Here is a 23,005-nt window from a genome sequence, read left to right on the forward strand (position 1 = left end):
ACTGAACAACATAAAACTGGGTAAGAAATACAACTTGGGACACTTTTTTTTTTTTAAATAGGAGCCTCCAACTTACAGGTTAAATGCAAACTGAGCAAAACCCACCAAGTAAAACAGCTGCACCCTCTAGCCTGAAACAAACCTATTCTTTAATTCTGCTTGTGCAGAAAATAAAGTAAACAGAAATATGAATACCTGAATGCCACTGCCTGAGCCAAACCCTGCATGAGTCAGGACTGCTTGTTTCAAAAAGTTACAGCCCCAGGGCAATACTGAGAAACGGCACATCTAGAACAAGTCAGGCAGAATTTAGTCACATAAGCCAAAAAAGTGATGAAAGGAAAAGGTGAGTTTCCCTGCATGCAGAGAAACACTGATGTGCCTCGTTTTTGACACAGATCAAGATTCAAATTGGGGATGGAGAGGGTGAATAAGGAAGAAATGGGAGCAGAGGAGGGACTGTGACAAGCCTGAGCCACCACATCACCACTCAGCCAAGACTTCACATCATGGGACCACAAGGTAAGCCAGCAACAAGCCCTGAAGTCCCTGGGAAAGCTCTATATTCTATCAGCTTGAGCAAGACCATGAATCACAACTGCAAAAATAACATATTAAGTATTTATGAAACCAACTGAACCATCGAACTCAGCACAGATCAACCCTCACCATCTCACCACAGGGTGAGATTGAAACTGTTATTTTCTACAACCTGTTGTTGCCTCCTTCCACAGTTCTGAGGCTGGTGAACTTCTCACTAATTTAACTATGGATTTGCCAGTCTAAGAATCCTCTGAGGAAGTTCACTAAGATGGAGTCCACAAGGAATCCCATTAACTGGAGATGGATAAAACCATCAGCATTTTCACCTCTGCCTTGACTCCTGGTGCAGTGTCCTCTGTCAGTATTTGGGGTTGGGCAATCCATCCCCTCCTTAAAGACTAAAAGTGGCATCAATTTCAYATCCTGAGTCCAGAAAGTGAGCTAAGCATAAAATGCAACAGGATGAGRTAATTCATATTCACCAGGATGCATAAGGAGGTGAAGAAGCTGGGAAAAGGAAGAGGCAGCAGCACAAATAATGGTTGGTTTTGAAGAAAACAACTCAACTGTCCCAAAGAGGGTTCTGAGGATTGGAACTAGGGAAGGGCTGCTAGTGCTGGCTCTATAAATAGTCCAGAAAGGAAGAAATCTTCACAACAAAGAATAAAAAGGGGCAGAGAGAAAACTAACACATGGCTTGTGTTAAATCTCCAAGCTGAAGAAATAACTCTCATTTTTCTATGGCAAAATGGAAAATGTTGGGGGYAAGGGAAGCTTCTAGGGAAGTCTACCTGCCCTTCTTTGAATAAATCCCAGATTTCAGTCCACCATGCTTCTACCAACTTGAATATCTTCAGATGACAAAGACATAACCTTGAATCAGAGAGCTGGGAAAGAGTTACCATCAKGATGTGATACAGCTACCTTAAACTTACATTCCAATTTTCCAGCAGAGATTCCACAGACTCTTTTGCCCCATATTTTACGTCCCAGATATTTAGCTTTGACATCACCTCATTGGCAATGGCTGAGCACAGTCCATAGTGGTAGTCAAGGAAAGTGCTGGAATTTGTGGAACGAATATTGCCGAATCTGAAAACAGAAAACAGTTCCAGAGGTTTATTCAAAACCATTGGATAWACAAGGCATTAATGTATAAGGATTTTATCCTAAAAAAATCAGAATTACATGTATGTAAGCATTATTTTATTGTGACAGGAATAAAGTTTTAAGACAACAACAACAGCACACTTTTTTTTAAGCAGCAGCTATTGAGCAGTCAACGTTGTYTGCTCAATGTATGAAAAACCTTAAATGCCCAAAAAAAGGGGGCATCTACTATCTGTATGTCAAACCATCTCAGGTTATGGGTACAGATTCACTGGTCATTTTTTAAAATATGCTCCAATACATATTTGGAGYTGTACAAGTTGTAGATCACAGTGATTTTTAAAGGTGGAAATTAAAATTTAGAGAATCCCCACCACCAKGGAAATTTTTGCATTCAAAATATTCAAGCTTCCTCTCCTGAGTGGTTGTCTCCTATCCCCACCAGCAAAGAACATCTGAAAAGGTCCTGTTAATGAGCTCCACTCTGTACACATAATTAAACATTCATTGGACCAATGAGAGATCCCTGCCTGCTCCACTGGACACTCAGCCTGTCCTTAGGTTGAAAATGCTCTTTTCCTGCAAGACATGGATAAATTATGTTCTTTGTTCAAAAGAGCAGAACAAGTCAATAGCAGAGCAGGATCACAACATGAAGCAAAGGGAATTTGAGCATCACAACCTTCTTTTCATTTCCTCCAATTTTTCAGGCAAGACTAGTGGCATCCTCTCCTCATCYTCATTCTTGAATGACTGAAGGGTGTCCAAGTGAGAGTCAAAACAATCCATCAGGCCCTGGGGAGAACAAGACATAGTGAGCATTCATTTTGATCCAGAGTATTTCATCAGGGGGTCTCTAAGTCACCTGCCATTAGAGTGAGAGCTAAAAACTAATCAGCACAAGACAATCTTCCAGTGTCTGTACTCATCCAAGTGCAATAAAAGTATTTACCTCACCACCTTCTAAAGTGCATATTTAGTGTATCTAGTTAAATGTAAGGGACACAACCCTACACTGCTCCTGCCATCAGTTTTTTYYKSMMYTTYMMCMMCMWYWKTWRGRMMAAAAAAASMWYMMYKKWAMMRRYTYMRGRMMWTWARKTKKTYYTKKSYWWKGGKTWRSMMARRMYWRRMRSMAAAMCYKKKRRRYWAAWYYWWTWTKKYMWCCWSTYMMWWRKTWMWTTGACTKCTCAATAAATTKGTGTCCARCACCAGGCTGACAGGGYACCAAATKAACCATCTGATGGCCAGCATCCCATGATTAGGGAATATTTACAGGCATGTGTCTCAGCACCAAATTTCCTACTGAGAGACACAAAATGTGTTGCACAGAAGATAAGCAAGTTTCTCAGTGGCATATAAAAAATATGCTAAAATTTCATTTCTGTGCTATAAAATCTGGCACAGATCTTGTTAATGGGAAATGGCTAAATCCTGGGACAGCCCTCAACCACAAAAATAATGCWCTGATTTTTAATATTGGATTTTGTAATCTTAATGTTATATCAGTCAGACAGTTAATAGCATTGGTGGGTAACTTCTTAGATCTTAAGAGCAAGCAAAATTTGCATTATAAGGTTGGAAATATGATCCCTACACATGACATACTAAAAGGGGAAAGAATTCTCAACAGAATATCTYATCATCATGAAAAGTGGATTTGACAGAAATAAAGCATTGTAGGTTTTTTCTTCTGAAGGAATGCAATGATTTTATCTACATGTTCAACAGGAAAAAAGAAACCTCTTAAGAAATGACATCACTCTGTCTGATCCTTAAAAACACTTTAACTGCTTAAGCTGCACAACAGAAATCTCAGATCAAATGGCTAAAGGCTGGCAAAGCTGTTACAAGTTAAAAAGCCATTTCTCATATCAGGAACTGACTAACAAAGCATAAAAGAGTGGTGTTATCAAGGCACTTGCAAGAACYTCCACTGCCCATTCTTTCAAATTCTCTTTAAGGACATTGTCACAAAATCAGCAAACTTGTTTATAAAAAACCCAAGTACRGTATTATGGTGACCAACTGGGCATCTACACATTACTCTTTCAGAATTTTTAAACTCAAAAGGATGTTTAAASTATTATCAGTGCAAATATTTGAAGATCAGAATGAGTAACTTGCATGGCACCAAGGTATCAAAATACCTATACTTGCCTTGAATGGAACTACAGAGTGATTCAGCAAATATTTAACTTTAAACACACAAATTTCTTGAACTATTTAACTTTAAACACACAAACTTCTTGAACTCTCTGGAATGTAACCTTGAGCTCAAGTGCTTTTCTGAATAGGCATGCATTAAGCAAAGATTTAAAGATAAGGGTGCAATTATCCTGTGTTATTACTTAACAAACAAACAAGTTGCAGGAACCACATAAAAAAAGAATAATATAATTTACTCATTCGGGTAGTACTMAAATTTAATCTCACCCCACTGAAGTCAGAAACCTGCCTTATAGACCCATGCAGCTATTTAATTAAACTCATAATCCTTCAAAGGWATGTTCAGAAGAGCTTTTCATCTTCACAAGACAAACATATGCACACCACTTCCCAAAATGTCAAACAAGAATTCTGTAACAAGTGCTTTGCCGGGTCAAACTGAAGCAGAATTTCCTCTGTGATCAGCATACCTTAAACATTACAATGATTTCTCTGAAGACAGACATTGCTTTGAACGGGTCCTGCAAATCAGGCAAATCTTCTGCCTGCAGACGTTCCACCTCCTGGAGCCAAGCCTCGATGCTGTTCAGAGGGGAGGGCAACATCTGGTCCAGCTTCGCYTTCCACTCGTTAATCTTTAAAGGAAAACAAGTGGATTAAATCTCTCACTATTATTTTCTTCCCCATCCCCAAGATGCTGATATAATGCTGGTRCTAGAGGCATCCTAGGAGCCCACTCCTGCATGCCTGCTACTGTTAAAAAAAAAAGCTTCCAGTGAAGACAGCTGCAAATTAGCCCTGTTTATCTGAAAATCCAGTTTGCTTCCAGTCCATAACCTCTGCAACACCACAGAGAATTTGGCATTAGTGTCCTTTGCTGGTGACCATCCCAAGGCCCAGCAACGGGAAAATTTATAGTAAATGAGTTGCAAAAATAGGGGGGGGAAACAGATGAACAGCTTTCTGTCATGGGGCTGACAGGGGAGCATCTCTTCCAGGAAAGGCAATTCCCAGCAAGGCCCCACAAATCCCTGTTTGAGCCTACACAGCCAAAGAGCCTSACTGCAAAGCACTGCAAAGCCAGGTCTCACCAGATCTGTGCCACAGGAAGGAATATATTAACACACTTTTCCCAGCTGCATCCCTATCTGAGCCATAATTATGTCCCAAAACAACCTTTTAAGCAAAACACGCCAAAAGCTTTGATGGGAAGAGTGCTCCAAGATGAGATGCGGAACATTTTCCAGGGATGTTGCACAGTCTTGAGGCTCAGAAGGGTAACACACAGTGACCTCCTGCCTCCTCCTGGGCACTGAACACCACTCAGACTGTCTGGACTTCAGGTTCAGGGTCAAACTTCTTTCATCATTCCAAATAAAGAATCATCTCCCCACTTTTTCTCCAGGAGAGTTCCCGGGCTAGACTTAGGCTCCTTCATSCAACCTGCTCATGCTGGCATCAAGGTGAGCAAGAAATGCCTCTGACCTGAGAGATCACTTTATCCCACTCTTCCCTCATCTGCTGCTGGCCTTCACTCAGCTCAGCTTCACCTCTTTTTGATGACAACACAGGCAGAAAGGGGTTTTTCTCGTGGTTAAATGTTTCCATAAATGACATCATTTCCTAGGGATGAAACAGAAGAGCAATTCACAGAAATCGTCAGATGGAAGCTCACGGAGCCAAGCACTGCCTTTGAGCACTCTGGTATGAGTTCCATTAACTTCAAAGGGTGTGATGCATGCAAAGGCAAGATGGCAAGAGGCAGACTTGTCTCCAGGCACTGTTTGGGTCTGAAATTATAGGTGCCGTTCCCTAAGTCTGTATTTAACACAATTCTCCCCTCCCAGCAAGAGAAAGGGAAAATTCCTCCTCTCACAGCTCCCCATGGGTCATTTTATTACAAACTCTGGCTACAATATCAGCCAAAGGAAATTTCACTGCGCACAACCCATAGACAGCAGTTCAGCTACTCCTCTACAGCATTAGCTGGGTAAAACCTACTGTTGTAATTACCACAAAAATAGCAAAGGTAACCCTGTGAAGAGCCTACGTGCTTGAATCTTGTCCAAGTCTACAATTACACCAATTAATTAAAGCACTGCTTTACTCTCTCCAAAAGGTTGCTCTGCTCAGAAACCTAACAGCATCTATCTTTTTCACAGCACAAAGAATTTAATCCTACCTTCCCTTCAATCCTATGAGGGCATTTACCACATTCACTGTCAGATTTCCAATTTTTCTTTAAAAACTTACTTAACACTTCAGTTTAGGCAATGAAGATGAAAAATATTAAATACATTCCCAGAAACAGATGCTTTTCACAAGAAGCAGTTAAATATGAAACAACTTACTTTGTACTTGCRGTAATATGTTTCATTCTCTGTTTCCACCAGCAGCTTTGCTAACTTCTTCTCCTGTGCAGCCAACCAGCCCATGGCCTCTCTTACTTTTTCCTGGTAATTAGAGCAGAAAATTTCTTTTTTCCATTTTGCAAGCGTTGTTTTTGATTTACATTGTGCCGTAAAACAACACTCATTGAGCATATGATAAAGACCATTCAAAGCTATTGAAAAACAAGTAATAATTCCTGAGGACCCTGATATCAGGCACTGTTACATGGCAAAGCCAAAGTTTTAAACCTGGCACTTGGATGGATGAAGATATCAAGAGAAGACCTGACTGCATTCCTACTGAAAGGAGATTGTCAGCATTGAGATATGTGAATAACCAATTGAACTCTCACAGGAGAACACAGAGAACAGAAAATGTGTTTTTCTGCTCAGTGTTATCTGTGAGTGGTAACTTTTGTCCACTTTAAAAGTCAGCTACTCAATTCAAAGCTCGTTGTTCTGTATATTTGCAAATCTGTCTGCCTCTCCTCCGATGTTTACACAAATTTCAGAGCACACATGAAGACAACCAAGCTTGAAAATGTCCTTAAATGAAAAACAAAACAACCTGCACAGCAATTCCACCGGTATGGCCAGACAAAAATCTCTAACCTGGAGTTTTTTTTCTATCACAGAGGAGCATCAGAAGGTTCAAACCAAATCAGYCCTGTCAGCAGCAGAATCAGAGCATCTACTGGCTGTTTCTTACTCAGGTTATAAATTGGCAAAGCCAGCACATTGATTTCAAAATGCCTCAGTGATAACCCCCATGACATACCTGCATGTCTTCTTCAGACTCAGGCAAATTCTTGGAGTACTGCAAAAACTGAGCCACGTAAGTCATGATTGATTTTTCATCCGGATTCACGATGTCAACATCTACAAGAGCCAATACAACATTTACATAATTATGCAGCCTTCTAGGCCTGATCACATAATTACACACCATGCTGCAGTTAYTAAAACACATTACCATAAACATGTTTATTTTGCAACAGCTCGCTTAACGTACCATCGACAGAAATTAATATGTAATGAATGTTTTTTTTTTTCCTTGGGAATATTTTAATAGAACATGATTAACTAATGGAAAAAGTTTCTCCCACAGACAGGAAAGTTCCATAGCCTTTCTTCTGTGTATTGCTCCTGCAATTGTTGCCAATTCAAAAATCCTACAGTCCCTAAATGCAGCTGATGGTATAAAATTAAGAACCTCAGGTTTGAGCTTTACAGCAAACATCAATGTTCCATTTCAAATTTAAACACAGTCTTACTTTTTCCCACATGAGATTATATCAATCTCACTCATAATAATGYAGATTTTAAAAAAGCTGATCATTTACCTTCAGGCTCCAGAAGCCGTGGGATATTCAACTCCAGTTCTGCAATTCTGAAAGCCTCCTTCAGGTTTTCTTTATTGCTTCTGGCTTTTGCCTTCTCCAGATCAACCAGACCTGGCCTCAAGGTTTGGATGATGGCTAAAAAAGCCAATCCACTTCGCCAGCTGGACTTGAAATCAGTGACACTGACAGAGCCRTGCCTGTCCCAAAAAAGAGTGGAAACAAAATGTTGGGGTGTCTCAAGAAACACACTGTAAGTGCAAATTTAGAAATAGAATATGAAAATCAGTAAAATGGAGTATGAACCAAATCCAGAAACACCTCGCCACTGAACTTCTGCACAAGTCAGACAACACCACAGCAAGTACTACCAATTGCTACAATTGCATGTTTTTATACTGTTTGTACAAAATGACTCTATTTCTTTTTGTCTTATATTGCATTCTGGAGATAAAGCCTTGCTGATCCAGTGTCCTTCCTAAATACCACCTTTGTGCTCAACATCTATGCATTCTATGGGGTGGAAAAGCAACAAGAAAAGCACTGTAGAACATGCTTTTTGTTCGTAAGGACACCAAGAACTGGCATTTTAGAAAATCCAAATCTTAAAAGTGATGTATTAGTGCAAGAAAAAGTATTTCTTTTTCTCTTATTTAGCTTAATATCTTTAAATCATCTTCTATTAAAGGTGTCTGGACAGTGCTATGAGGTCACTGTGAATTCTGGGACAACTTTCCAAAAACAGTCTGTATGTTATGAGTATGTTACAACATGGAAAAGATGTGGGATTTCAGATGATCAAATTTAGTCACAAAACAATGGGCCAAGATTTCCAGAAGTTGTTCCTTTAGCAAAAACTATGTAAGATTCACTGGCAACAAAATAGTGCAGAACAATGACAGCTCAGAAACGATATTGCAAACCAGAGAGCAACACTACTGAAAATCAGGCAAAAGAAAGAGGAAGATTACATGGACAAAAAGCTGGTTTTGATGTGCCAATTAATTTTCTTCTGATAAAACACAGCTAGAAGGCAAACCTCAATGCCATTCTCCTGGTAGAAAGTGTCTGATGTGCTGATGAAGGSCTTTATCTCCCACTAATAACATGGAATATTAGCAGGATTTTATTAGAACATAAAGCAACCAAAGAGCTGGAGAGAAAGAGCTGACATTACTGTAAAGCACATTTGAAAGATCCTGGAATGAAGCAGCAGCTCTTGAAGAAAATGTAAATATCTGTAACTGCAGATATTGTGTGCTGTGAACACTCCCACTGAAAGCAGCAGGGCTATCTGGACATCAAGCACAAGGAAACATCTTGTTGGAATTAAGGTCTGGGACCTCCAGGATCATCAGGATCCTTCAGTGTTTTGCCAGAAAAGCCTGAGTTGTGAGAATCATAGAAATCCTACATTTCCCATTTAAAAAAAAATTAAATCCTTGAAACTTTGTGAATCGGTGCCAACCACGAGGATTAAAACAGGCAAATSATGTAAACATTCCACTAGACTTATCACACAGAAGCCCCTAAAAAAGAAAAGCCAAACAACTCAGATTCACTGTTGTATCTAATTAGTAAGATGAGYTTCACTTTGTTAAATTTAAAGGGCTCATGTCAAAACATTTGRGGCCTGATTGATGCTAAAATTACTGGTAACCACATGTGAAATTTGAAGCTTTTTCTGCTAAGCTGTCACTAAGTAATGTTAAAAAACAGAAGAAAATATCACCACTTTTAGAGCAAAGCAGCAACACAGAGTGTAACATGCTAATTATAAACCTTGGATAGAACTTACAGTGAACACTGTTCTTTTGCCCACAACAAAAGAGCCTTTGTAGCAGACATCTTCCACCGTTCCTTAATTTTAGCGCTTTTTTTAGCTGATCTGCTTGCCTTTGGAGAGGAGTCAACGGCACTTGAACAATCAAGTGAAGGCTGATTGTAAGTACAGGCAAGTGTCCTGGCCAGCTCTTCAATCTGTCAGAAAAGATGGGAAATTTAATAAGGCTTCAGCAAAAGATGACCAAGGCATCCATGGCAGAACACCACAGAGAATCAGACAGGACTCCATCACAGCTGAACAGCAGCTTCCCTGCCCCACAAATCCAAATCAAGCCTTTTAATCTGCACAGCCTCAACTATTTCATGCTGAATTCCCATCTTTAGGTAATTTTTTGGCAGGATGTATTCACCCAAAGGCTTCTGTGTTATTCTTTGGGTACCAGCAATGACATCAAGGGACCTTCGCACTCAGTTTTTACTCCCACCAGTGACAGCAGCCCACAACTTCTGTGTTTTCTGCTGTCAAGAGTGACAAGACCAGGCATGGGCAGAGCTGTTCAGTCAGAGTGTAGGAAAGCCTACCTGAGAGACCTCAGAGATTCACATTTGCTTAGAGAAACTCGGTTTAGGTAAAAAGGTATCACACAGGCCATGTGAGAATCTTTGGCATCAAAGAAACCTCCATCACCTCCACCATGAAAAATATGGGCTAAACACTYAGACAACTTTGTTGCTTAGTGCTCTGCTGAGCCCCAGACCCCAGTTCACCCCCATTAGTTCCCTGCTGGGCTCTCCCTACAAACCAGCCTGGCTCCAGCAYTCTCTGCAGCCCTACAACACGRTTAAATCAAGGSTCTGTGCTTTCACACCTCCCCAYAACCTCATGCCACACAASATGCACYCTTATTTATAAGAAACMTCACTRTGACAGCCTTCATRCTGTTTCAGGCACTGGTACTGAAAAAAATAATACAAGAATTGTAGATTGTAGCACAGTCAACAGTGAGTGGGGCTGCCTCTGAGGGAGATGGATGAGCCACTTTACACTATCTGCTCTTCTTGGAATTAAATCATTACAGACCTTAGACAAGCAAAGTTTAAACTATTTTTTAACTGATTACATCAAAAAAGTATCTCAGTATCTTTCCTTCCTACCATTTGAAGCTAGATACTGCTCATCACTGCTCATCCTGCACTGCTGCATCTTTTCCTTGAGCTGTCACTTCCACATGCCAGAAAATAATCTTCTGCTTTGAACTCGTTCATCTCATTTGGCAATCAYGTAAGTCAACACACTTTTGTGCTTTTCCCCTCCACTAAAACTCTCTTACATTGCTGAGATACTTACATGAAAATGAAATATAATGGTCCAGATTAGGCCAAGCACAATGGAAGGTTTTCCTTCAATAATGTCAGCTACATGAATATTTATGAGCTTCAGCTAAGGAGGAAAAAAAAGGGATCATTGTTAACAAAGAAAATGTTCCACCAGCTAAACTGGCTTTAGTTGTGAATTTTGAAGTTAATACTCACTGATCTGCTCTTTAAAAATGTCAAAGCATTTTCTATRTTACTTCTACACTGGAAGGTATTAAATCCTTTTTCCCGTGGCTGCAAAGCAAAAAGAACAGGTCATATCTTCAACTGTAACAGTTAATTTTATTCTATATTTTGATAAGRGAAGTCCTGCAAAGATTCATAAATTACTCTGGATCAACTTACATCTGTGTGTTTTAGAGTCAATSGTATTAAAACAAGTTACTTGAAACTAACTCTGTGAGTCCAGAGGGATGATTCATATGGTTGCAATTAAGCATATCCAGAAATCTTTGCTGGATTTGACAAAGGATTGAGGTAATATTTTTATTGCTCTGTCTTACCAGATGTTGACCTGAAAGCACTTCCAACAGATCCAGAAGCAAATGTCCTTGCTGTATGTCTGTGTACARGTCTGAGACAACATAAGGAGGGGTATGCTGCAAGATAAATTTCAATCTCTTGTCATTTTGAATTCAACACAYTACAAAACATCACAGATTGCTCTGTTGTTAAATAATGTTTAACATCCTTTATTTTTTCATTAAGATGGAATAAAAATCCCTCATCTAAACAACCACTTCCTGCTTCTTCTAACTCCTCATTATGTTTGTGTCTTATTCCCCCTTGTCCTGCCTCTGCACTCTCTAAGGGTAATTTTAGGCTTCACTTTCAAGCATTTACGTCTTTCGAGGTCTGTGGCAAAAGAAAAAGAAATTTAAGAAAGGGAGGAATTCCTTAATTCATATTTTGAGATCTTAATCAATATTAAGTACAAATTTGAGTATAGAGCTGCATAACTAAACCTCTTTTCACCCACACAACACAAACTCATCATGAGCTCAGCAGCTTCCACTCAAGGAGGGACCAAAACATAATTACTTCTTTTTTTTTTTTTTAACCTGAGCAAGTCAATAGTCCTAGCACTTGGACTGGAACTGTTTCCTGAGAGCTCAAAGAGCACCTRCACTACTGTGTGGTTTGTCTTAATACTTGCCAGTCACTCAGGTCATCTCATTAAACTCATGTTCTTGGATTGCATAATAGAATAACACTTACCTAATCACAGTAAAACCAACTGTAAACCCAGAAACTCGTAAAACCCTGAGATGTGTGCCTCAATCCACCACAAGTTTACCATGAGTAAGGAAGAGTGACATCTACACACAAATCACCTCAAACAAATGTCCTTGGACATGGCCCAGTATAGTGCTGTTGCACTTTTTAAACAAATGCTTCTTGGGGCTACTTTTTCCATCCATTGTATTGATTATATTTATTCCTAAAAAAATTATGAATGTCCAAACAGCATTATCTGAATCAAAAAGGCAAAAAAACATGTCTTTGCTAAAGAATTCCCTACTTACCTTTGCCAATATTGAATTTATCCAACTAGTAAAGGTTTTCTTCTGTGTAAACTCTCGCTGGACTAGGAAATGAAAATAAAAAAAAGAAAAAGAGTTAATGGAAAAAAAGATCATGTTTTATTTCTCTTTCTCAAAAAGACACATGGCATCCATCTCAAACTTAAGGTTCATTCTTCCAGATATTAAGCTACTATTTATTAATTATTCTCAAGTCTTATTTTATAGCTGTATTTTCTCGCTTGCTGAGTTGATACAGCAAAGAGCTCTACCATCAAGCATAACCTACAGGATGCAGAGAATAACTAATGAAGGTTTTCTTAGAAGATCAGCAAATACAAAAATTGTTGTGAACACATAATTCTGCAGAGAAATATGTCTACAATTGCTCTGTCCATTCCTAAATGACCTTTCAAGGACTCAGGGCCATTGTCAGTACAAGATACATCTTGGAATTTGGGAAAAGCCAGGCACTAAGCCGGATACAGGCTGGAGTTAGGTGAAAAATGCACATCTGCAAGTGAAGCCACACACCAAGAGGTCTTTGCTGAAGGGCTGGAGAGAGTTATGAGGCTGTCACAGGGAAATGCACCCTGTAACAGTGTTCCTCCCAGTGCTGTACAGATTATTAACCCAGCTCCCCAGACCCAGCCCTGTCAGGGGCACTGTATCACCTGATTCCCCAGCCCATGCTCCCTCTGAAAAAAAACACTCCCTTTCCAAGCCACACCACAAAACCCACACCTCCCTAGGGGCTGGATGTCTGTACACAGGGCTCAGGTGACAGCCACAGGTGCAGGTCCCTGGGATGATGGACTCACATGCCACCAGCAGCCATCCCAAAGGCTCATGAGAGAGCCTGAAAACAAATAATCCCTTTTTCCCTCCCTTTCCACAGCAGCCTTGACTGCAAGTGTTGGGGCTGGCTTCCCAAGAAAAGGCTTGCAGGGAGAAAGAAATTTGGGAGATACGGTGGGAACAGACCATCCCTTCTGCCTCTGAAAGTGTGCTCTTGCTCAAAAGATAAATTGAAAGCTTGATATTGTGAGTCAAGTGAAACACTTCTCAGCAATAGATATGCATGTTTTGGTAGGCTGGGCAGGAGGAACGATACCAAAAATACCAAGCCCTGGGGGAGAAAAAAAATGTTGACTATTCTGCCCATGAAAGTGAAAATGCCACTAACAGGAAAATGTCCTGCACTTTACTACACTCTGAGAATTTGTAACCACAAACCCCAGACATGGAGTGTTTTCATGATCCAAGAGAGCCCAAAGGAGTTTCTGCAGAATTTTATCAGCTCAGGAAAACAGAGATTCATTTGAGGATAACCCAGGCTCCTGCTCCTCACCCCAAAGCTGTTTTCTGCCTCACTGGGCGGGTGAGCAGCAACAAAAACATTGGTGTTACGTGCGTGGAGAACCACTCTGCTCCTGTAGTGAATGAAGGCATCTTTCAACAGCCCTCCTCTAATCTGCACCACCACCATCCTGTCAGAGCTTGAAGCTGGTTTCCCCTGCTTGCTAGACTGGTTTATGATTTTTCTAAGCATCACAGAGACGGCACTCAATGGTAAGATAAGGGCAATCTTAAAGTTGCAGACAAAACACAACGGCAAAATCAGGTTTTGTTTGGAAACAGAAAATTCAGCGCAAACACAGCACACAGACCAAACAACGCTCACGAGGAGGACAAAAATAGCAGAGAGATACCAGCTTCATGTTAGCACAGGAGCCAGGCACACCCTTCTGCTGCACAGCACTGGGGAGCCACGCCAATTACCCAGCGAGCCATTATTGAGTAGCTGCACTCAGTCCCATCGGGCAGGCAAGGCTGGCAGTGCCAGCATCAAACAGGGACAGAGAGCAAATATTGACTGCTCTGCCCGACGCCAGCGACTCCTGCAGCTGCAGCTCCTGCCAAACACACACCACCAAGGCAAAGAACTCGCATTTGGAGTGGTTACAGATGGCTGGGATGGCACACTTGGCCTTGTTTTGGTTGACATCCATGTGAAAATGTTTCATTATGCAATAGGGGCCAGGTACAGCAAGTGTTGATTCATGTGAGCAGCTCTCAGGTGAATGTCTCACCTGGTGAAAGCACAACGTGCTTATTTCCCTGCACACACCTAAGAACACCTCAAACCCTCCACAAGCTTCCAAATGCAACCCATCGGGCTGCCTTCCAGGCACTGCTGCCCCAGCTGCAATGTGCCTTATTTTCCTACCATAATAATAATAATAAAAATAACAATAACAATAATAATTATTAATAATAATAGCAATAATAATAGTAGTAATAATAATAGTAGTAGTAATAATAATAGTAATAATAATAGTAATAATAATAGTAATAATAATAGCAATAATAATAGTAATAATAATAGCAATAATAATAGAATCTCTCCCTGAATTAATAACAGAATCACACTTGCAGTGCAGCAGTCAGTGTTTCCATGCCGCCCACACCACACACACTCAGTACAGATGTGCTGCTGGCAGCTGTATTGCAATTTTCAGGCTGACCGTGTTTTCCCTCTCAGCTCCCCCCCTCTGCGACACTGCTGCTGCTCAGAGGTGCTAATGATTTAATCAAGCTCTCCAATTCTTATCTGCACCACGTGGTTAATTAATACGGATTTTTATTTTCGTGAGGGTGAATGGATTCTTTGTTAGGCCTTTTTGGAGGACTCTAACTGACACTGGTTTTCTCTTGCCCTAGTTTTCAAAATGTCACTGACCTAGAATAAAAAACCTATTAAAAAAAAAAAACCCAAACCCTGATCATTTCCTTTTCTTTGGGTCAAAACTCACTAAGCTAAAAAGTGGATCTGCGAGAACAGAGTAAGAACCTGGTAATCTGAAAATACCCAAAATCTATCACATTTTGCCCTGTGTTAACAGCTCTTTATGGAGGAATAACACATAGAAGCAATGTGTCACGTAGGATAGCCAAAAATCAATACCCACTGCTGGACAATGACTGTTTTATTCAGTAATGAGCTACCAACAAGTGCTGCAAACCATGCTGATCATTAAGAACACAGGGACATGGCAGGGACCACGTGAGTGCTGAACTCTCCAGGGAGAGAAAGGAGAGCAGCAGCACTGCCAGCCACTGTTTTACTCCCAGCCTTCCTCCTACTGCGATGAAGAAAACACAAGATGTAAAATTAGTCTCCTCTGCCCCTGTTGCCTTTCATGCCTCCCTTCCTGAGGTGGGGGAAAGCACCACCTCCTCCTCCAGCAGGGAGCTGGGGGAAGMAAATCATGGCAGAACAGATGCARCCTGTCTGTCCCCACTCRTCAAAAAACACTGTCACAAAACAGAAAAGAGGATTTCTTCTATCACAAGAACTTGTGCATCACTGCCAGKGAGCAATTTACAACTGTAYGGCTTCTTCCTTTAAAAAAMCAAAAATTTTAAGCAATCACTATAAATTRATGAGYACAAGCCTGCCTGTCATCTTCTCAYSTCTGTTTCACCAGAAGGAATTACCTCTCGTGTATGATATTTTTATATCTTCCCTTCACCACTGAGGTCAGCTGAGGCTACGCCTGCAGCAGCGAGCAGGGAGCTCATCAGGAACAGAGCAGGAGCTGGGGTTCCCAGCGTGGTGTATCCACCATGTGAGCAGGGAACAAAGGTGATCTTGGGCTAACTGCAGCCTCAATGCCTACAGAGAAGCCACAGCACCTTCTTCATTTCAGTTTCATCCAAAGTAACCATTTCCACACTCACTGACAGCCCAGCAAAATTAACTGAAGAATGGGTAGCAGGGATAACGGGGAGAGCTCCTTCAAGACAGCACTGCTGGTATGAGCTAACACACCAAGAAAGCACATTCTTTAAATGGTTGGAACCATCAGAAGAACCATTAAGTACTTGCCAATCCACGGAGAATGTGAGCAATTAACCCTGAAGCCCTTTGTATATTCCCTTCCTTTCCACCCAGCAACAGTTTCATGTTCTGCAGACAGGAAAGCAGGGAAAGAGAGTTATTTCCAGCATTTATGTTCAGCAACATGGTGTTAAGCAATTAAAAACAAACAGAGAATTTTTTGTCAAGATTGAGGAGTTTAGCCAAAGTCCAGTGAAGATGAGGAAAATACTTCTACAGGCAGGAGAGGGTCTTTTCAAATACAAGTATTATACAAATATTCACTGAATCGCTACTACCATATCAGTGAAGCACGTGGAAACTTTCTACATGATTCCTTGCAACCTGCTTTTCCTTTTGAAAGCAAGTGGTCCAATTTACCAAAAGTATTGCTAACTCAGGGAGTGTATTTCCACCAAGCTTTGCCCTCCTGGTTTTCTTAAACCCTTTTGCTGTTCTCCTGGTGAGGATGCTGGAGCAGCCCTGCTCGGAATCACCGCTGCCTGCACTGCCACCACAGCTCACAAAGTGATTTTTAGTAATCAGGGGCACGGGCAGGTTGCAGATTAAATTCCTAAAGGGACCAAGTCACATCATTTAGATATCAACATACTTTTAGAGATAAGGGCTTAAGTGGCTTTTCTAACATTTTAAAGAGTGTCCACAGTGAAGCTGAAGTGGATCTGACTGAAGTGGCCTCCAGTGCCTTTTCAGGTGCCTCGGGAGCCATCCGCTCCTTTGGCATTTTAGTGCCATTTTTTTACCAATTATGCACCAGATAATGCCTTTAACAAATCAAAATTTACCTAGCAGGGAACACTCCTATGCAACTACACAATCTATTTTTTACCTCAGGCGGGTGAAGCAGACAAAAATACCCACGACTGAATTTTTTCAAGGCAGTGTCATGTGTCAGTTGTCTCTCCAGTGCCATCAGCCCTGTCACATGCCACCAAGCCTGAAGTTACGAGAACTACAGAGCAGCTCCTCACCCAGGCAGCATAAACTGGGAATAATTTTTTGTGCAGCTCCTACAGGAGCTTTTCAATTTGTAAAAGTCACCCTTGTAAAATTGTAATAAAAATTTAATGGACTTTTTTTAATCATTCTGGTTAAAGGAAAAAAAGTGTTGCTATAACAAGCAAGTGGCCCCAACAGACGAAGCACACAGTTAGAACAAAAAGCTGGATAAGAATTAGTAATTTACCTGACCTCTGGATTAATTAAGAGGGTCTCAAAAAAAATCCCCCTTTACTCAGAGAGGAGTACAATCTACTATAGGCTACACAACAAAACGTATCCATACATATCTCCATATTGTCAATTTTACTTGAAGAAAAATATTTCATAAAGGATTAGACATAATTGCATGAAAATAGTATCATTCATTTTTATCACTAAACTCTCTTCAAACAGTTTTCTTCAAAAACCCTCTTCAGCATTAAAAACCACATTCCTGTGTTATCGTCCTTTGGGTTATAGTAATAAACAGTAACACACACGCAGATTAATAAGTAGAGCCAAAAATTAGGATCCCTGCAGTTAATTAAACATTGAAAGAGTAAGTACATGCCCCAAACTCCAAGAGCTAAAACACACTCTCTTGTGTTTGAATTAGCTCAGCAAACATGAAAAAGGAAAGCTTGGTGGGAAGCGTCACACACAGGGTGTGTTTGCCATCCTAGGAAAGACAGGGGAAGGATTTGTGCATGGGAGAGAAAATAGATGTTGAATCCTCCCACAGGTAAAGAGATTTACATTCCAAAAATGAAAAGTAATCCTGCTCCAGAGTGCCACAAACCGTGCTGAGTTCCTGCTGCAGCCGCGCACTCCCCTCGCTGCAATCCCGAACTCCTGCTCAGCAGCACAGCCTGGCTCCATCTCCAACAGCTCCCAAAGCACTGCCTCCCAAAGGAGGCCCTTCTCCTACCAAAGAGGTGACATCCCTCCTCATCTCAAGGAGCCAAAGGCAATTTTGGATGTTGCCTGTGCCTCTTCAATGGACAGACGGACGAGCAGCAGTCTGGACCCCTCTCTGGGGCCAGCCCGCACCGCAGTGATGGGAGGGAAACACGGGAGGAGGAGACACAGGACAGGGATCCTGCTTTATTCCTCCCATGCTCAGTGCCAGCCAAGCCCCGAGCTCCTGCCTGCTCCATCCTACACCAAAAGTGATCAAATTCAGGTCCAAAGTTTCAAAGATGGTCCATGGTTCAATGAAGCATCTCCCTATCAAGCATCCTCTGCTCACCAAGATGTTTGCCGACTGCCTGGCAGGAGAAATCCTTCCCTTAAGTTTTCCCCCACTGGACACAGCCATTACAGGTCCAGGCTTTTCACCTGCACTTTTACAGGGCTGTGCAAGGACACAGAAAAATTCTGCAGCTGCTGTAAGCTGTGCTGCATCAGAAAACCCTGAGGAAGCAGAGAGGTGCTGAAGGAAAGGGCACAGATAATGCTGATCTTAATCTGATTTAATTTTGTTGTAACATCTGGGACAGAGGGAAGGAAAAAAGAAAAGAAGCCTGCCAATTCCTGACATCATGCATTTTCATAGCAATTTCCATTTACCTGGCAAGGAGGGAAGGGGTAACTATTGCTCTCATCTGGATATCTTGAAAACCAGTAAAGGTTAAAGAGCAACACACAAATCTGGAAAGATCCGTATATGAGTTTATATTCTTGCAGCTTTTTCCTTCAGCCTCATGATTTTGTAACTAAATGTCTGGAGATGGGAGGATTAAAAAACATATTGCTATCATTTCTTTAGCTATTTTCTTCGTGTTTTTCAAGCTTCATTAAGTCTCCTTAAAGTAATTAGCTGACAAGGAAGATGCACTGAGAACAAAGTTACATTTTTACCTATTTTCCAATTAAGTTCTTTATGGCATATTCTAGGCCAAACACTACTAAAGAAAGTGAATGTTAACCCTTGACACTTTTCAACCTAAAAAACTACTAGCAAATTTTCACACTATTAACTAACTAGCCATAAATTAATAGGAATTCTATAATAATTAGAGCTATTAAATGGTAAATTCTTCACTAATTACTTAAAAAACATTGTTCTTTCCCTCTTTTTTCCTTCTTTATCTTCCCAAAAATGCTGTCCTCGCAGACAATTGTAGCTTAAATCACAGTCAAACGTACCTAAAATAACATACCTACATATGGTAGGGAAGGGAAAAATAAAGAAAGCTAATGATTTTGTTACATTTCTTAGGCATAAACTTCACGAAGTTGTATGACCAGACCAACTGACACATTAAGTTGATCTTGCCCTAATTAACCAGACTAGACAAGTGCTCCTATCCCCACTGGATGCCTTTCAGGAATAAAGGAAGGTTGGATCACAAAGAATTAAAAAGTAGGCTAAAATATATCTAGAGTACATCCAGACTTGATCTCCAGTCCTGCTTTTTCCCTCTGCACCATTTATGCATGTCGCTGTTATGCTGTGTATCATACAATGCTGGACACATTCTTTGAAGCTGTCTTATAGCAATTTGAAAAGCACATCATCAGTTTCACACCCATCTGCAGTCACACAAAATGTAAGCTGCTCTTCTGATAGTTACAAGCAGCTATTCCTCAAATCTGAGATTCCTCTAACATTTCCCCAGGTGGACCTGAAGATTTAAAGCTATCAACATCTCCGGCTGCTTCGCCAATCTCATCTCAAGATTCCTATTAATGGAAAAACCTGTTTCCTTGAGTGACCCTATTCTTCTTACTTGACCTTTGCTACCACAGATGTGTGAGTAGAGCTGCTAATGGTCCCTGTATGTCATGTCAGGGAGAGTGTCTTGGGTGTTTCCTCACACTGTATTGCCATTTGCTCGTTTGACCCTGAGCAGACGCTGCAGCGCCACAGCTCCGTACACAGAACGTGTCACTGCCATTTGTGCGTCTTCAATCATTGCAAAAAATTGCTCGTGTCACTTCTCAGGGATGTCTCTGGATTTTTTACAACAGCCAGGCACAGGCAGCTCAGGCACATGATTTGCAGTGCGCTCACTTTGGCATAATCTAAGAGCTCGATTTATTGCAGCAAAGAAACACAGTAATTTCAATTTTACTAAGCAGGGCTCCTTCAGTGAGATATTGACCAAAAAATACAACTGTTATTCAACACAAACACCAACCTGACTTTTCAGAAAAAAAAAAAAACATGAATTGAAAGTAAAACCCCGTCCTAAAACAGCATGTAACTTTAAATCTGCCTTAAAGCTAGAGTGTGTTTCCCAAATTTGTTTCACAACAACAGCCACCTCAGGCTTTCTCTGCTGAAAGGCTGCGTTTGACTGGCACAACAAATGCGTGTCTGACAAGCTGTGCTTGGTGCAAAAGCCAGACTAGCTCCTGCCTGCTACAAGTTTTTTCTTGTTCTCCTGAAAAGGCAATACTGAAGCAGAACGGAAGAAAATCCACCATTAAAGATGCTCAGCTTTAGACCACTATGAACACCCACTCGTCAAAACACATGGCTCCAGCAACAGCATTAGTGCAAGGATGGATCACAGGAGTCACTTGGCAGAATATTCTTTTGCACCATCTGTTTTCAACATATTTGCTCTCAAGCAAGCACCGTAGAAATTTCATTGCAAGGGAGTTAAAAGGAAATAGCTCTGTGGAAACATGAGTTAGCCCATCCGTTCTAGAATAACCGGGCCCCAAACACATCAGAACCAAGCTTTCCAGCAGGGCTAGTCCTGCTGCCTGGACAAGCCTCCTTGACAGCCTCCATGAATATGTTCACAGAAAAGTCAACCTTCACGGAAAATTCTTATAGAAGGAAATTCAACATTTGAGTAAGGAAAACCCAAAAGTTCTGAAAGGCCGGGTTGGATGGTCTCATCATCACTTAACTGTCCAAGTAGAAGCCATTAAACTGAAACAATTAAAAATCAGCCACTGAGCGCTTCCTTAATGAGTTATAACTCATGACAAGTAAGGATGAAAGACTGACCAATAAGAAATGTGTTTAAAAGCCACAAAAAAACTGTCCCCCACTTGCAGGGGACACAGTAGTTAAAAACAGAAAAACAAATAAAATAAAATAAAATTGTACTGTTGTCAATAGCTTCATTAAGACAGTTCAATGCAACCACCCAATTGCAGAAAATTGAAAAGAAGGAAATTTATGAACTGGACTGTTTTCATGCTGGTGGCTCTCTGAAAACAGTTTACAATACCATGTATTTTGAGTAACAAAGCACAAGAACCAGTGGGAACATCAGTACCAAAAAAGGCAACAGATGCAAAAATATCCCGAGAAAGTCCTACAAGAGCTTATCTTTCACTTCCCTGCTGAAGCCTCTCATGAAACACAAACATCTGCAAAGACACACAGTCATGAACTAACTACACTCACTGTAAGTTTCTCAGAATACCCTTCAACTTGCACACACAGCCACAGATTTTTGACAAAAATCTAAATTAAAAATACACAGAAAGGGTAAGTGACTTACCTTGCAGCGTTAGATGGAGATCATCTATTTCAGAGGAAGCCTGCTCCTCTGTCGATGCAGATGACTGCTGTGATGCCATATTGAATTCTATGGAGATTCTTTAATCAATTTCCAAACTGAAATCATACATTAAAAAAAAAAGAAGCAAATCAGTACATTTTAATATAAAAATTGACGATGCTCAGTGATGATGCAGCACTGAGTGTACGCGTTTTGTTTTGGGTTTTCTTCCCTTGGTCAGCTATTTCCTCAGTTTATACAGAATAAAGGGGTTGTTCCTACTCTGGGAACCCAAGCTTTGGTCCTTTGACTCTTTTCCAACAGCGGCCAACAGCACCCTACAACACAAACCAGGGATCCCAGTGGGTCTTGCCATGAAAACAAAAGCACCAGGATTAGGACAATTTAAAAAGTGTTGCTTTCTTCGAGAAAGCCAAGGTGACAAAGGCTCACGGTGCCTTCTGCAGACTTGCAGCTGCCAAATTTCATTTTTTTAATCCTTATACCTTTCAAATCTCCCTTCCTGCCTGGATAATTGCTGCAGAATGGAAACAATTCAGGCAGAATCTGCAAAGATTAAGGTGAAATGAAAAAGCAGCAGCTATCGTATGAGAATCAACACAACTGCTGTCTCTGTCTGGTTCCTTTGTTACTCCTCAACGCCCATGAAGCAGTTTCTTTTTCCAACTCCTCCATTTTCCTCTCCCTGGATACCTCCCCTATCTCCAGTGCAACTTTGGAAAACAATATGTTCTTTCTTAAAAACTACCAGTATTCCTGGTTCTGCAGTGTTGTTCAATTTGCCACTGTAGGAAGAACTGGGAGTTTAAGATAGAGACTCATTTTTATCAAGAACCCAGAAGTTAAACAAATTCAAAAAGAAATTAAGCTGAAAATCAAATAAGGGCTCACTCTTAAACAAGCTTTGCTACCTAAACTACTGTAACCTTTTCACCAGAAGCACTAGGATTTCCACACCATACATTAATAACTCATCCACCAAGTATATGTCAAAATAAAGGGCGTGAATAGATGAGTCAAGAAATACAACATTAAGGAATGCCAGAGAAATTCTTACATCCATTCCCTTGTGCACATGAATCATCAGGCAGCCTTTGTTTACTCCTTTCCATACTATTTTTCCTTACTGCCTCTCTCCTTCACTAAGCAGAAAGGAGAACACACATTTCACAAAGAGCTCTTCAATATTTTACTTTCCTCACCCCGAACAATGCGTGTCCTTGTGCTCTATCCAAGAGCTGCTCTGATGACAGGATTATTGAGTCACTCACAAGATTTTCTATGGCACTCACCACCCCAGCATCTGAACACTTCACAAACATCAATCAATTCACATTAACAGCATCTACATGAGATCAGGGATTATTGCCCAATTTAGAGTGCTTTGGGCTGG

General features: G+C 40.8%; 1 protein-coding gene across 3 annotated transcripts in view; it reads right to left on the reverse strand.

Annotated features, from left to right (window-relative positions):
• The window catches only part of SYNE2 (spectrin repeat containing nuclear envelope protein 2), a 155,224-nt gene extending 133,522 nt beyond the window's left edge, over positions 1 to 21,702 (reverse strand). For all 3 annotated transcript variants that reach the window (XM_057383782.1, XM_057383781.1, XM_057383783.1), the window contains exons 1-13: positions 21,592 to 21,702; positions 12,241 to 12,302; positions 11,218 to 11,313; positions 10,871 to 10,948; positions 10,686 to 10,778; positions 9,351 to 9,532; positions 7,556 to 7,752; positions 6,991 to 7,091; positions 6,174 to 6,275; positions 5,308 to 5,445; positions 4,293 to 4,457; positions 2,336 to 2,448; positions 1,479 to 1,635 (exon numbers count right to left, since the gene is read on the reverse strand). In XM_057383782.1, coding sequence (XP_057239765.1) covers positions 1,479 to 1,635; positions 2,336 to 2,448; positions 4,293 to 4,457; positions 5,308 to 5,445; positions 6,174 to 6,275; positions 6,991 to 7,091; positions 7,556 to 7,752; positions 9,351 to 9,532; positions 10,686 to 10,778; positions 10,871 to 10,948; positions 11,218 to 11,313; positions 12,241 to 12,302; positions 21,592 to 21,670 — 1,563 coding nt within the window. In that variant the 5' untranslated portion in view covers positions 21,671 to 21,702. The remainder of the gene's footprint in view (positions 1 to 1,478; positions 1,636 to 2,335; positions 2,449 to 4,292; positions 4,458 to 5,307; positions 5,446 to 6,173; positions 6,276 to 6,990; positions 7,092 to 7,555; positions 7,753 to 9,350; positions 9,533 to 10,685; positions 10,779 to 10,870; positions 10,949 to 11,217; positions 11,314 to 12,240; positions 12,303 to 21,591) is intronic.
• Between the last annotated feature and the right edge of the window lie 1,303 nt (positions 21,703 to 23,005).

Source organism: Malurus melanocephalus, unplaced genomic scaffold, assembly GCF_030028575.1.
Source record: "Malurus melanocephalus ecotype Western Australia unplaced genomic scaffold, MMel_1.1 scaffold_659, whole genome shotgun sequence".
Taxonomy (NCBI): domain Eukaryota; kingdom Metazoa; phylum Chordata; class Aves; order Passeriformes; family Maluridae; genus Malurus; species Malurus melanocephalus.